The 14,271-nt window shown below is 41.6% G+C and overlaps 2 protein-coding genes across 6 annotated transcripts in view; both read left to right on the top strand.

The window, feature by feature from the left end:
• The window catches only part of FGD4 (FYVE, RhoGEF and PH domain containing 4), a 172,741-nt gene extending 166,117 nt beyond the window's left edge, over positions 1-6,624 (top strand). For both annotated transcript variants that reach the window (XM_088478280.1, XM_088478281.1), the window contains one exon: positions 47-6,624. In XM_088478280.1, coding sequence (XP_088334406.1) covers positions 47-292 — 246 coding nt within the window. In that variant the 3' untranslated portion in view covers positions 293-6,624. The remainder of the gene's footprint in view (positions 1-46) is intronic.
• A 7,016-nt stretch (positions 6,625-13,640) lies between these two features.
• The window catches only part of DNM1L (dynamin 1L), a 56,548-nt gene continuing 55,917 nt past the window's right edge, over positions 13,641-14,271 (top strand). For 3 of the 4 annotated variants that reach the window (XM_088478284.1, XM_088478283.1, XM_088478285.1), the window contains exon 1: positions 13,642-13,890. In XM_088478284.1, the coding sequence (XP_088334410.1) occupies positions 13,789-13,890 (102 nt within the window). In that variant the 5' untranslated portion in view covers positions 13,642-13,788. Of the gene's footprint in view, positions 13,891-14,271 lie in introns of all 4 variants that reach the window. The other variant, XM_088478282.1, reaches the window with a different exon arrangement.

Here is a 14,271-nt window from a genome sequence, read left to right on the forward strand (position 1 = left end):
TTGTAGGAAAAAAATAGTCAACAACTGTGTTGGTTTGTGTTTTCAGGATGTAAAAGCTCAAGCAACGATCCCACTTTTGGGCTACCTCGTCGACGAATCAACTCGTGGAGTAGACTTGCCACATAGCTTCAAATTGTCCCAGTCCAAGTCCGTACACAGCTTTTCGGCCGACAGCGAGGAACTCAAGCAGAAGTGGCTTAAGGTCATCAGTCTGGCGGTAAAAGGGGAGACGCTTGAAGAAAGCGAAGAGGCTAACAGTGCTGAGGATGGACAATCAGAACCTTCTCAGTAGTGGGCAAATTACCTGTCACCTGAAGATGGATAGTCGGAACCTTCTCAGTAGTGGAAAAATTCCCTTTGATGTCTGAAGATGGTTTGTCGGAACCTTCTCGGTAGTGGTCAAAATCCATGTTTGACACCAGTCGGAACCTTCTTTGTAGTGGTCAAAATCCATGTTTGACACCAGTCGGAACCTTCTTTGTAGTGGTCAAATTCTCTGTCCAACAGCCAATAAAATATGAACCCAAGACTAAAGAGAGTCAGGGACTATATCTTGGCTAAACTTGGTTTAAAGTCATCTGACCTCGGAATGGAGTCTAACTATTTAATATTAAAAATAACCATCTTTGTCAAAGCCAACAATATCCAATACATGGAGTATCCAGAGATGTGAAACATTGCAGGGTGTATATTTTGGTGTCGAGAAAAGTTTTTGGCGGGAATAAATTATGACCTGTGAAATGTGTGAAGATTTCACTAACAATTTTATGGACCTTCACCAACAAAGTCACTTCAGCGTCTTTGGAGTTCAGATGAGAGAACATCTAAAGCCAACACACAAATGAAAGGACTTGTATAATTATTATGTAGAATGTAAGACAGCTGAAAGCTTCAGTTTGAAAGTCTGTATAGACGCCCCAGGCCTGAAGCCATTTTATTAATTGTCGCACAATCTACTACAAAACAAAAAAAAATAATAAACCACAACAATCATTTATAGATTAAGTTCTAAATTTCATCTGTCAACATTTAAAGGCACAAAGATTTGGATAAGAAAGCACACGGAGACTTGAAGAGGTATTGCACATCATTATATTAATTTAAACCCTTCTAAGCTTTAGGCTGTTTATAAATGAAGATGCCGTACCTTAGAATGGGTACATAAAAGGCAGCCATTAAAGATGGTTGCCGCGCTCAGCCTAGCATGCCGCCGTAGTTTGATGCGTGCTGTCAGGACTGAATGCTGCATGTTTCCAAGGCGCAATACACTGCTTTTTCCGGTTTAGAGAGGGAAATCCTAGGATGTCGCTTTATGTGACCAGGACATCCTCTCAATGACTGGCAGAGGATGCTTGTATCAGGCTCCCTCTTCCAGCCTACACCAGTAGGTACACTGGGTGTAATGGTAACTTGCATACCAGTTTCTACAAGACGCGGTTTTCATTGGATTTGTAAATGCTGGCTACAGGGGAGACCAACTCAAACATTATATATCAAATATAGGACTGTTTTTAATTTTACACATTTTGTCATAATGTCATTGGCACATGTCCCCATGAGTTAATATTTGTGATTCAATTGTATATTTAAATGTCATGATGTCACGTCAATATTTGCTTCATAAATTATGTTTTTAGTTATATATCTTTTTCAGATTGTTTCGCCAAGGTCCTGTTTAAAGTGCACCTGCGGGGACAATGAAGGGCAGCCATTTTGTGGTCTGAAGTGCCTAAATACTGTCACAGGTTCCTGGTGAATCGATGGGCTGCAATGTCATGATTATTGTCTCAGCCCACAAAATGGCTGCCTTGCTGGGTGAGCTGTATACATCTGCCTCTTAACCCCTATAGTATCCCTATGCAAAGGTCAGGGAGGGAAAATATTCAGGGGTCTGTTCGCATTACACTTTTTACTGTGCTCAAGGTCACGGGTATCATAGGCAATTACAATACATTTTTGCATAGGCAGTTTTACCATTTTTACAGTACCTTTGTACTTTTATGGCAGAAAATAAATCTTTCATCCTGAAAAATAATATAGATTACATGCCCTGTCATAAATACTAGATTAAAAAGCAGGATTTGTTCTTTATGTAGAAAACAAACTGTCCAGCCCCCTCTTAACGTGTTTTGTATATCCAGTGTATGATGTAAAGTGTCTGAGATGAAGTGGTCCTTACTAAAATTGTGCCTTTTATCTAAGATTAGTAGACATTAATATTGATTAAATACAGGTGACAGGAGTATTAATCACCTATGGTGTGTTCATATTATGGAGCAAATAGGTTAAATATTGTACTCAGTAGCACAAAACGATCATTGTAAATGCTGGAGCAACCAAACCCTAACGTCAGGGTAAAGTTTGAATCTCAGGTGCTTCTCTGTACCACTTTAAGTTGTCTAGGGCCGTGTTCCTGTCGCATGCAGTGGAGGCAGACATTTTGTGGGATGATCCAATGACCAGAAGATAGCAACTAAATGCCCTAGGAACTAGTGATGGCACTTGTCATGAATTTGAGTATTGGATTAGATCTCAAAATGGCCGCCAGCAATGAGTGAAGAAGGTAGCAGTAAGAAGGCTACCATGGTCATTTTCTCTAGTTTATGAAGTATTTTATTCTTTGCTACAGACCTTCACCAGGACACATAGATCACTTAGGCCAAAAATTTCATGTTTCATTCCACATAGACAAAGTATAAAAAAAAAAATCGGCTCATAACATGGCATATTAACGTCCATTTTTGTTGCCTCATAACATGGCATATTAACCTCATAACATGGCATATTAACGACCATTTTTCACAAATTGCAACCGGATAGCAAGCTTTACTCAAGTATTTATTTCATTGTTGGATTTTTTTTTTTTTAGTTTCTATCAAAGTATCTGTATCGCCATGTTTTAGATGGCTAGGGAATGATATACCATTTACATTACAATTATACTGTTTTTAGATATAAATAAAGTACATGTATAGGTTGGTTTATGGGGGCATATACCTATTATTTGTAGCTATGCTTGCTGGTCCTCAGGCTTTGGGCCTGCTGTGAGCGGTCTTTCTGAATATTAGCTAATATTCCACATCATGGGAGATGTCATTTAACGCAACTGTATAGATTGCATTGCTGTACTTACAGCTTAGATTTACTAAAGGTCGATTCAAATTGATTTTAAATGATTTCATATAAATCTAAATTGATCAACATTGTGTTTCGGGGAACTAAATCACACAATTCACTAACACAGAGAAAAAAAAACAAATAAAAAATTGTCTGTTAGTAAATGTGTGATTTAGCCTCAGAAACACATCAATATTGATACATTTTGAAATCGACCTTTAGTAAATTTACCTCCTAGATCTGTACCTGAAATCCTCAAACACTGTGGAACATAATTATTAAATTGTTATATACTATTATTTTAATGTAGTCCTCAGATTGCCAACCCCAGCTTTGCTCCATACTCATTTAATTCCATCGGACTTTTTAAAGGCTACAAATTTCTGGTTCTTCAAATAGCAAAAAGCATCTTGCAATGTGTGTGTGTATGTATATTAGTATGTATTTGGATCCTCCTTTCTATATTGCAATTTGCTTTTTTTAGTGGTCCTTTTATAGGCATAATATGTGGTCACACACAGGCTCAGCGAGACGGTCACTGTACATATTCACAGAAAATGACCATAAAGCTGAAGATGGGTGGGTCGATTCTGAGGGGGGGCATCCGGTTATTGCAAGGGGCAGCCTTAACCACACACTGCCCAGCCCACCAGTTTGATGGCCATGTCTGGGCTCCAGCATTCTTAGTTCGCTGGGGACCAAGGGATGACTTGTGGCTACAGATGAGTGGGTATATAAGCTACAAGACACAGACTTTCACTTGCAATCTTTAGCTCTGCATTCTGGACTTTCCCTTTGTGTGGGAGACAGTACATAGGTTGTCATCCTGGGCGGGTGTTTAACGACTTTGCAAATATGTATTTACTCACTAGTAAAGTTTGGTGAGATGCAGCCGGTGCAAAGCGGTTTCTCAGTGCAAAACAAATAAATCCCTGAAAGACGATTTCTGTGCCTGTAAGACCTATTCTAACCTGTTTATGGTTTAGGTGTTTCTCTGTCTAATGTAGCTTTCTATAAAGGTTTGCCAGTGGCTTATACAGGTGCTTTATGCTATGTTTGTACCTAACTTTATGACTACTTTCCTGAGACCAGTCAGGAGACGGATTCTGATTTCCCTCTTTATTCCTGTATGCAATAAACATGTTACGACAGCACTGTAAGGGCATTTGCCAGTTCTGGGGCAGTGTCTCCGGTGTACAGTGCAGACACGGTCAGCCGCCATCTGAAACCGAAAACACGCCAAATAGAACCCGTTGCACATATACGTTCCAGGTTTGCCTGCTGGATTTAAAGAGGCAAAAATATGAAATACACAACCAGGCCTGTTTTGTATATAATATTACTGTCCCTTTGAATCCAGCAGCCGAAACCACTGAAAATGGAAGCAGTGGCTTCGAGTTCGTCGCTTGCTAGTTGTACAGCAACCGTATGTAAATAAAATAAATCCTGGGAGTTTGTTGTGAGTTCGCTGGTCTTTTTCAGCAAAACATAGATCAATGTTAGGACAATATGGTTAAACTTGGCCTGATTGCAGCCCTAAATTGATTGTAGCTAGTTTAAGAGATCAGTCTAACTCAGTGGTTTTCAAACTCGGTCCTCAGGACCCCACACGGGTCACATTTTCCGGGTCACCCAGCAGGTGCACAGGTGTGTTCATTATTCACTGACACATTTTAAAAGATCCACAGGTGGAGCTAATATCTCACTTGTGGTTCTGTGAGGAGACCTGAAAAACATGCACTGTTTGGGTTCCCTAGACCGAGGTTGAGAACCTGTGGGTATTTGGGATGATACATTTTAGTGTTAGTTTTAGAACATGAGAAGCATACTCGATGGAAATATAGTCCAACAAATGCAATAGCGTGGGCTTACGTACACAGGTTACCTGACTGGAAATTGCTTAGCGCTCACTGTGTTTGTATCAGGATGCAGTCACATTACCGGCTGTCGGAATCCCCACACAGGACTAAAGATAGGCGTCGAAATCCCGAGGCCTATCTTTATCTTAACGCCAAAATCCCGACAGGCGCCATCCCGAATGAAGGTAAGCGGGTGCTGTTCAGGGCTAGCCGAGGGGGGAGGCTTAGATTTAGGCACCCAGGGGGGAGATTAGGGTTAGGGGCACCCCCCAGGGAGGGTTAGGCTACGGGGAGGAGGAGTTAGGCACCACTGGGGGGAGGTTAGGGTTAGGCACCCCCGGGTTAGGGTTAGGCACCCCCCCAGGGAAGGGGGGTTAGGGCTAGGCATCAGCGGGGGGAGGTTAGGGTTAGGCACCACTAAGGGAAGGTTAGGGTACTCACCGGCCCCTGTCGGGGCTCTTCATGATCTGGATGCTGGTGCCAGTGTTTTGACCGGCGGTATCCCATTCATCGGTTTATCATACCGATTCCGTTTGCATCATTGAAGATTGACCATATTATAGTATAACCTGACCTATTGCTGGAGCAATTTCTAATGATGGACAGCTGGGTTTGTCCTAAATCAGGCTCCGTTAAAAGTCTCAATACGCAGAGACAAATGATCTATACATATTACATATACTGTACCCCTGAATATCTGGCGAAATATGCAAATATTTTTATATGTAATTGCTATTGAATATGATCAGCATGCTTTGGTGAAAACATTAGGGGGCCATTTCAATTACAGACTGTGCCCGTGATGTGTCGTCGCAATGGCACTCCAAATTGCCCCGAATATGCCCTGATTTCAGCCCAAAATTGCATATTTTTGTTCGCTGCCCCATAGAGATGCATACAAAAATGCGCAATCTTGGGGCTACCATAAGTGCGGCATATGCACGCATTAGATCGTAGGCATTACCTATAATTGAATCAACCCTATAGTATATAATGGCAGGAATACATGGAATGTAAGCTATACTCTATACTGGCTGAGGACATTTCAATTTGCAAGCTTTTAGGATTATTTTGGTCTATTCATCAGGCAATTTAATTCCAGTTAATTAGAAAATGTAGGGTATCTATTGAGATCCGCAGTCTCCTGCACCAAGCCACAGCTAACACGGTACAGCGCTTCTACGTGACATGGAAAATGAGACTTGTAGCGTAAAAAAAGTCGAACAGTGAAATCTGGTGATTTCTGTATATTTACTTCATCCCGGTTTCCCGATATTGTGAAAAGTATTAAAAGTGCACAAACTGCGAGTTATAGAACTAATCCCCCTGTAGCTTTGTAAATGTTTTGTCCATGTTACTGGCGAAAGAAAGTGATAAATTTCCATCGCACCAGATTCAACTCTTCAACGTTTAATATTTCTAAAGTTGTAAATATATTTTTTTTCCATGTAATATATGTATATTTTGCATCGAGGGCCAGGAGAATTATGGATGTGTCCTGTAAGAAAATAAAGCACTTTAATTGCTGTTAAATAGCTGCAAATTTATATTCTGTAAAATAAATATCTTGAAATCCGATGAATGGTGTTATTGATGAAAGCTGTTTGGCTCTCATGATTAATAAAATTTCCAAAGCTGGTCAATTAAATATGTGGTTTGTTTGTTTGTTTTTTCTCTTGTTAATGACATTTTCACTTTTTTTGTATTCTAATTCTATTTTTTTGGATGAAATGTGTATTGAAAAGATAATCTCATCTCGAAATAATCCGCCATAAAATAATAAGTGTCTGCGATATTTTCTTATTATTATCAGGGCCATCGGTGTAAAGGTGCGTACCCACGGTACGATATCTATGAACGATAACTCGTTCATATCGTTCATTTTTATGCAGCGAACGAACGACCAATAATTCGTGTTCCCGCATAGACGATAACGATATCTATGGTCGTACGTACATGCAGGCCAACTTGGACGATTTCATCACAATTTGCATGTTAAGAGATGTGGCAGGATGACATCACTGAAAGATATCTATCATAGATATCGCTCAGTGTGTACACCCAATATCGTTTGTCTGGCACTACAGAAAAGTTCAAGGGAAATGTGTGTACCCAGCATTACCCCTCTTAATTAGCAGACTGAAGGGGCTATTTATCACATCTTGGAGAGGGATGACGTGGAGAAGTTGCTCATAACAACCAATCAGCTTCTGTCATTTTTCTAGCACCGCCTGTAAGATGACAGTTAGAAGGTGATTGGTTGATGCCTTTTCTCTCCACAAATTGATAAATCTCCCCCTGTAATCTGTCAGAATCTCAATAAGATATCAGAAATGTTAATTCTCCATCACCAAAACACCACAAGAATGATATCAATTTAGATATCGATTTATCCTCTCGGGGCCTGATTCAGTAAGGATCGCTATTGCGATTACACACGCAGTCTCACTGCAAAATTATGCTAATGATTGCAATCGTAATGCCGTCGCAGCCTAACAAAAGGACGCCCCTTTACCTTATACACACCCGTAGTACTTAGCAAGTCTGCAAAACCATCGGTAACATCGAGCACAATTGGAGCCTTACGCACACTTGCACGCTTACTCAGGAATTGCTAACCTCATCGCACGCAGTGAAAGCCCAAGCTTCGTATGGCATCGCAAGAGCTCAATTATGCACGCCACCTGTAACGGCGTTCAAGCGCACTGGCACGCCTACGTTTTGCCGACCACCCCCCCCCGTCACCACCCTCAAACGGTCACTTCCGGTCAATCACTCTGCGATGGGTCTGCGTAGTCTCTGCGATCGCTGTCCCAATCGCAGTGAAGTGTTTGAACACGTGCACTATGGTGCATGCGCAGAACGCAACCAATTGCGTGCGTAATCGCAGTTGCGATCGGCAATGATTCAGACCCTCAGCAGTCACCAGAGTGTCTTAAGAATGACATGCGTATGACCTATAGATGTTCCAAGGTTTTATATATGGACAAATATATATATGTGTGAGATCACCAATGTGCTCCAACACAAAGAAAGTGCAACCCGAGACAGCAATATAAGAATAATCAGCGTAATTAGGTCATCAGTGACATAGAAAAATCATCTCCAAATGCAACATCATGATAACTCATACAGTATGCCACATATTATATATGATACATTATATTACATGATATAGTTCACCATTTCTTCATCATTGTTGCTATATAACAAATTTTCAATGTGTTTTGCAAAAGGTAATTTGATTGTCCCTTAGATGGTTAAAACTGATATGTGACTTGATGCTGCACGTGTGACTTGTGTGAAGTGTCATTTGGGCGTTGACACTTCTTTCTTAGTCTATTTATATGTCATCCACTTGGGTGTGCCCCCAATAAGTGGTACTCAGTGACATGTTTAGCATAAGAGCTGTTCTCAATTGTACAGCTGTGCCGTGAAGTGCCACTGACCGCACATGGCTAATAGCTGGGGCCAGGGGTTAAAGTGGGCTGGAACGGAGTTCAGTCACGTCTAACTAGTTCCGCATCCACCATGTCCCTGTACAGAAGTCCCACAAACAGAGGGCGACTCTGTTTGGCGGTGGCCGCCCACCCTTCCTTGGTTTCCGGCTCCAAGTTCCGCCTCCTCCCACGGTCCGCCCTCCTGTCACTCACTTTGCATCCCGGTGGCTCCTTTTGTGGCATGGCTTATGTGACATGGGGCACCCAAGTGGCATAGACTACTTTGTGGGGAACTCAGAAAAAATAACTCAGAGACACGGCCGAAAAATAATTAAGAGTTAAGCTGCGTACACACACAACGATTTTTGAATGATTATCGTTAAACAATATCGTTTAACAAAAATCGTTCACTTTTTGTGTCAAACGGTGAACGATTATCGTTCATGCACGTTCACGTTTGTAGTTCAGTCAGACTTGTCAACTGAACGATTTTCATTAAGGGAATATGCAAAAATCGTTTGTAGTTCAAAAAGATCGTTCATTACACTTAAAAAAAACCTGACAGATAATCTGACAGAAAATCGTTCATAAAATCATTGGTAACAAAATAGTTGTGTGTGTATGCAGCTTTACACTGATAAAAAGAAAAAAAAAAAAAAGTTCTATATTAAGTGACCTAACATTGTAGTCTTGGCTGATGGCAGGAGTGCTAAAAAAGCATCTGAAATGTATTTCATACTACCATAGCCCCCAAAGCTTCTGGGGGGCCTAGGCAGCCCCCGGCCATTCACTTTACAGTTTCCTATACACAACAGTGTGTGTAAAGAACAGTTTTCACACTTGTTCTGGCCTCTCAGACTAGCTTCGCCGAGCATGGCAGGGGTAAGAGGGGGAAATGCTGTGGGGAGATGAGTTCCACCGCCTCTTCAGGACCACTTTAAGCCCTGGTTGGGGCCTGGATACATCATGAAAATGCTGCAATAAAGATTTTTATAAAATAGAGATATGCTGCATCTTAATAGCTTATTCTGTGACTTTAAGGTAAAGATCTAAGTACAAGTTATCATATTGGCTGATTACTGCTATTAGGAAGCTGGGGAAATATCACAGTCAACAGATCAAAAACCTTTAAAGGGAATACTTGGCATTTCTATACATACTGTATATTGGATCTCTCCACCCTGTGGAGCTCATCAATGATTAGACTGGATGACAGTATCTAGTGATTGGGAAAAGACCAAATTAAATTGAGCAAACAGCAGGAGGTCTTGGCAAGAGATAAACACCAAGGGGGAATTCAATTGGCTGCGGAACTTATCACTGATTTTCAGCTCGCGGGGTAAGTGCCCGGAGCTATTCAACTACTGCTCACGGTAAGCACACGACTAGCCCAGAGGGTGCACTTCACGCAGATATCGTTCATATCGAGCATTTTAATCGTCCTGTGTGTACGCACCTTAAGCCAAAAACTGCAGGGACAGATGGATCTTGTCGAATCGGTTATGTCTGCAGCTCCTCCCACTCTCCACCCCTCATCTGATAATTACACTGCTGGGAACACATGTAATTGCTTATAACTAGGCTATAAAAATGTATGACTATGGTTATATCCATGTCTATATATGAATCAAGAAAATATGCTGTGTCTAGTTCACTGTTTAATTCCTTTACGAGGACTTTTCTCCTGCTGGGAAGGGCTATATACTGTATTTTGTGCATATACACTACGAGAGGTGTGCAATAAGTTTCCGGATGCACATTAAGTATTCTATTTACAAAGTAAACATTAATTTTTTTTAAAGTATCACCAAAGGAGTCTATATAAAGTTGCAGGCACTCAAACCACTTTGTTAAACAGCTGGACTAGTCCGAAGCAGGTATGTCTTCTACGTGCTGGATGAAGGTCTCCACTGCAGCTTCTAGTGACTCAAAATGAATCCCAGGCATCTTGCGCTTGATTTGTAGGTACACAAAGAAGTCGTAGGGGGGCAGGTCTGGACTATATGGCGGATGACCAAGCTCCTGAATGCGTTCATGGGCCAGTAAGTCCACTTGTGGGCAGGTAAATTGTTGTGATGGAGAAAGGCACCATGAGTGCGAGTTCTTGGATGGCACCTAGAAATGGCTTCCAGCACTGGCACCAGGCATTGGTTGGCATACCAGTCCCCAGTGACTGTATGCTGCTACGGTAGCTACATGACCCGTCTTGACCATAAAAACAGCCACATATGCTTGGCCATGCTGCGCTCACAACGGAACTTCTGTGGTAGTGCAACTCCAACTTGGGTCCACTGGGGCGACTGTTGTTTTGTCTCTGGGTCGAAACTGTAGATCCAGGATTCATCACCACCATCAAACATGGCCAGTATTATTATTATCATTTATTTATATGGTGCCACACGTGTTCTGCAGCGCCTTACAAAGTACATAAATAGATTTACAGTGACTTACAGTACAATGTAATACATTACAGGGCATGGATAATATACATTGCTACATTCGCAACTATAACACCCAGATAAGCAACAATGCAAAGCAACCAAGTGTTAGGTGCCCTGGTAGAGAGTAAGAAGTAGATGAAGGTAGAGTAAGGAGAAGCACAAGAGGGTAGAGGGCCCTGCTCATCGGAGCTTACATTCTAGGGGAGTATGCTGCGGCACCAAGTCACCCGAGCCTCCTCAGCCAATGGGGCACTCAGCGTGCAGAAACCTTGCTCAGGCCAAGTTTTTCATGGAGTATCAAGCGGATGGATCCCGGTGAGATGCCTATCTCCTTCTCTAACAGGGCCACAGTCACCCTGGCATCCACCTCAACTATGGCCTGCATTTCAGCATCATTATCCTCAGTGATGGCGGACAAGGGTTGGCCACAGCGCTTCTCGTCTTCGCAGGAACCATGTCCTGCAAAACACTCAAACACAGTGGTTCGGGATGGTGTTTCATATAACAGCATTTATATTTTGGAGCATCATGATTTTGTTAAAATATATATATAAAAATATATTCATATAGTTGGTAATAGTTGTTCAAGGACCAGGATGAAAGACTTTTTCTTTTTTATGTGGAATAGATGAAATAAAAAAGTAAATGAAATAGAGTCAATATGGTGAAATAAAGTCAATATTCCATAATGCAGATTAGTCAGCAGAGGGATCTTCATTCTTATTATGATTTTCTAATATTCCATGCATCTTCAGCTCGTATGTGGCCCATAATCCTTAAGATGGACTGAGCGGCTAATGTACGCCCTATTGTGGATATTAAGCTACAACACTGAGTATTCCCAGGTGGTCTCCCATCCAAGTACTGACCCAGCCCAATTGTGCTTAGCTTCCAAGATCAGATCTTGGAAGCAGATCTGGTGTTGCGGCTGGAAGAGTATGGGAGCTAGAGATAGCCTGAAGTGCCCGTCGAGATGAGCCGAATTGAACTAAGACTACAGCCGCGTATAGACTTCTACAAAATGGCGGATGCTACATCACGAATGAAGACAGACTTATTGAATGGTAGAAAGGATGTGACATCAGCAACTGGGCGGAAGTAGGAACGGAGACTGGCAGACTTCTTTGCACGATCAGGGGCATTGGGTCACCTAACAATATACAGGATCATATACTAGATTTATGGACAGTCCACCAAGGTTGTTTCACGATATATCCATGTGTTATTAAATATGTTTTAATCGCTTCATGCTAAGAGCGCACTTCCGGAAGTAACCAACCGGAAGTGATGCAAAAAGTTGGCCCTAATGAGACAATTAGAATCCTGTCTCAAAGGGTATAAAAAGTGGCAAACCCTGTTCACTAGCACCCCTTGATGAAGTCCCCAAGTGGATGAAACGCGTTGGGTTAAGCCACCATTGCCTGAAATGAACCTTTACAGATAAGCTTTCCACTTTTACTCTAAACTTCCTTTTTTAAGAAACAAGTCTGGAACTTTTTTAACTTGTTTTTTATAATTGTTTTTACTCTATTAATTCCTCTGTGATACTGGTTTAAAATGTTTTAAATATTCAAGTATATATATTCTGCTCACTTTTTATATTAAATTGTACTTTTAGAATATTTATAAGCACTTTTTGCACACTGTGGACACGTTATTAGTACACGTTGTGCTTATCCAAGCAGTATCTCTATATATGTCTATTTTGTGTGTATATTTTATTATTATTAAATTGTGATATATTTTTTCATACATATATACTGTGTGTATCATGTTTTGTTGGTTGAATTGCACATTTTATTAATTATTGCACAGATATACGTCAGTCGCTCATCACCTATACACTTATAATATATATATATATATATACACACACAAGTATTTATTTGAAACAGGAGAGCTGGACCATACCCCTATTGTTTATATATATATATATATATATATAATCTGTGAAGAGATGGGGCATCAGTATGTGCATGACCTGAAGACTTAGCATGTGAAATACTAGACAGAGCAGGACCGTCTTTTCACTTGCATTAAATGACTGCCTGCATGTTAGCGCAGCTCCTGTCTACTAAATGACGCTAAAGATAGGTACAAATGGTTGATAATCCTGTCACTATTAGCTGAAAACATTCGAGCCAATATGGCGTATATTGCTATATAGACTGCACATTGTGTACTGAGCACATTACAGCCGGCAGTTCCATTTTACAAAGATATAATGCAACTTTTATATAAAAAAATATGTATTATATATATATATATATATATATATAAAATCTAATAGAAATGGGTAACTTAAATGGTGAAAGCAGCCAACTCTACAGCTAGATAGATATTTTACAGAGAATTAGGGTGTGAAACATTTTGGAGGGAAGGCAATGCATGCTCCCAGGAGCATGTCATGTTCTGTCATCTTCAGTAGTTTCATTCTGATCTCCCAATGTCACTGTCAGGGACCTTTCAAAACAAAAGTATTTCCTGGTTCTCCTGACGGTGTGACGTATTTCCGGTCAGACAGCAACGGACATATTAAGTGTGGTCAAAAAAATAAAATGTAAATCATGTGGTTTTTTTTTATTTAAACGCCTCTAAGAAAATATAAAAAGAGCAGCGATTTCCTTGAGATGTGCTATATTATTGCAATTTATCCGACACATACTAAAAAAAAATATATATATTGTTGACCCACATCAAAGATGGCCGCCGCGTCTTCGTCTCTAAGCGCATGAGTACTACATTTCCCGGCAGCCCCCGCCGCGGCTTTTGCGCATGCGCGCTTGCTCTTCCGCGCCCGCATCAGCCCTCACTGCCGCAAAGGCCTGTGGGCCAGGTGAATGGTTGCTTAGCGGTGGTGCCGGAGGCAGAGAGCAGCGGCTGCTCCCCCCTGTCCCTTCCTCCATCCATCGCCCGTCACAGAACAGAGACATGGAGGCCCTCATCCCGGTCATCAACAAGCTCCAGGATGTCTTCAACACGGTGGGAGCCGACGTCATCCAGCTGCCCCAGATCGTGGTGGTGGGGACCCAGGTCAGTTTTTTGGGGGTTGGATTTGTACCCCCGGTGGGGCTGTGTAACCAAAGGGCATCAGGGGAGTACTGTGTGTGTTGACGTAGTTCAGTGGTCCTCAAGACACTCTTAACAGTCCAGGTTTTAAGGATATCCCTGCCCGAGCACAGATGCTTAAATGAAAATGACGGAGGTACTAATTAAGTCACCTGTGCTCAGGTATAGCTAACCTTGAAACCTGGCCCTTTTAGGGACCAATCCAATTAGCTGCCAAGGGTGCGAGTTGCTGTTGGCACGGCGTTAAAACACCGGCACCGCACCTGGCACCCCTCACTGCCCGAATTCGCTCAGTTTGGCGCACAGACCTATGGGGCTGCGATCACTTTTGAGGGAGTTCAGGCT

The sequence above is a fragment of the Taudactylus pleione genome, unplaced genomic scaffold (genome assembly GCF_031769625.1).
Source record: "Taudactylus pleione unplaced genomic scaffold, aTauple2 ptg000212l, whole genome shotgun sequence".
Classification (NCBI taxonomy): Eukaryota; Metazoa; Chordata; class Amphibia; order Anura; family Myobatrachidae; genus Taudactylus; species Taudactylus pleione.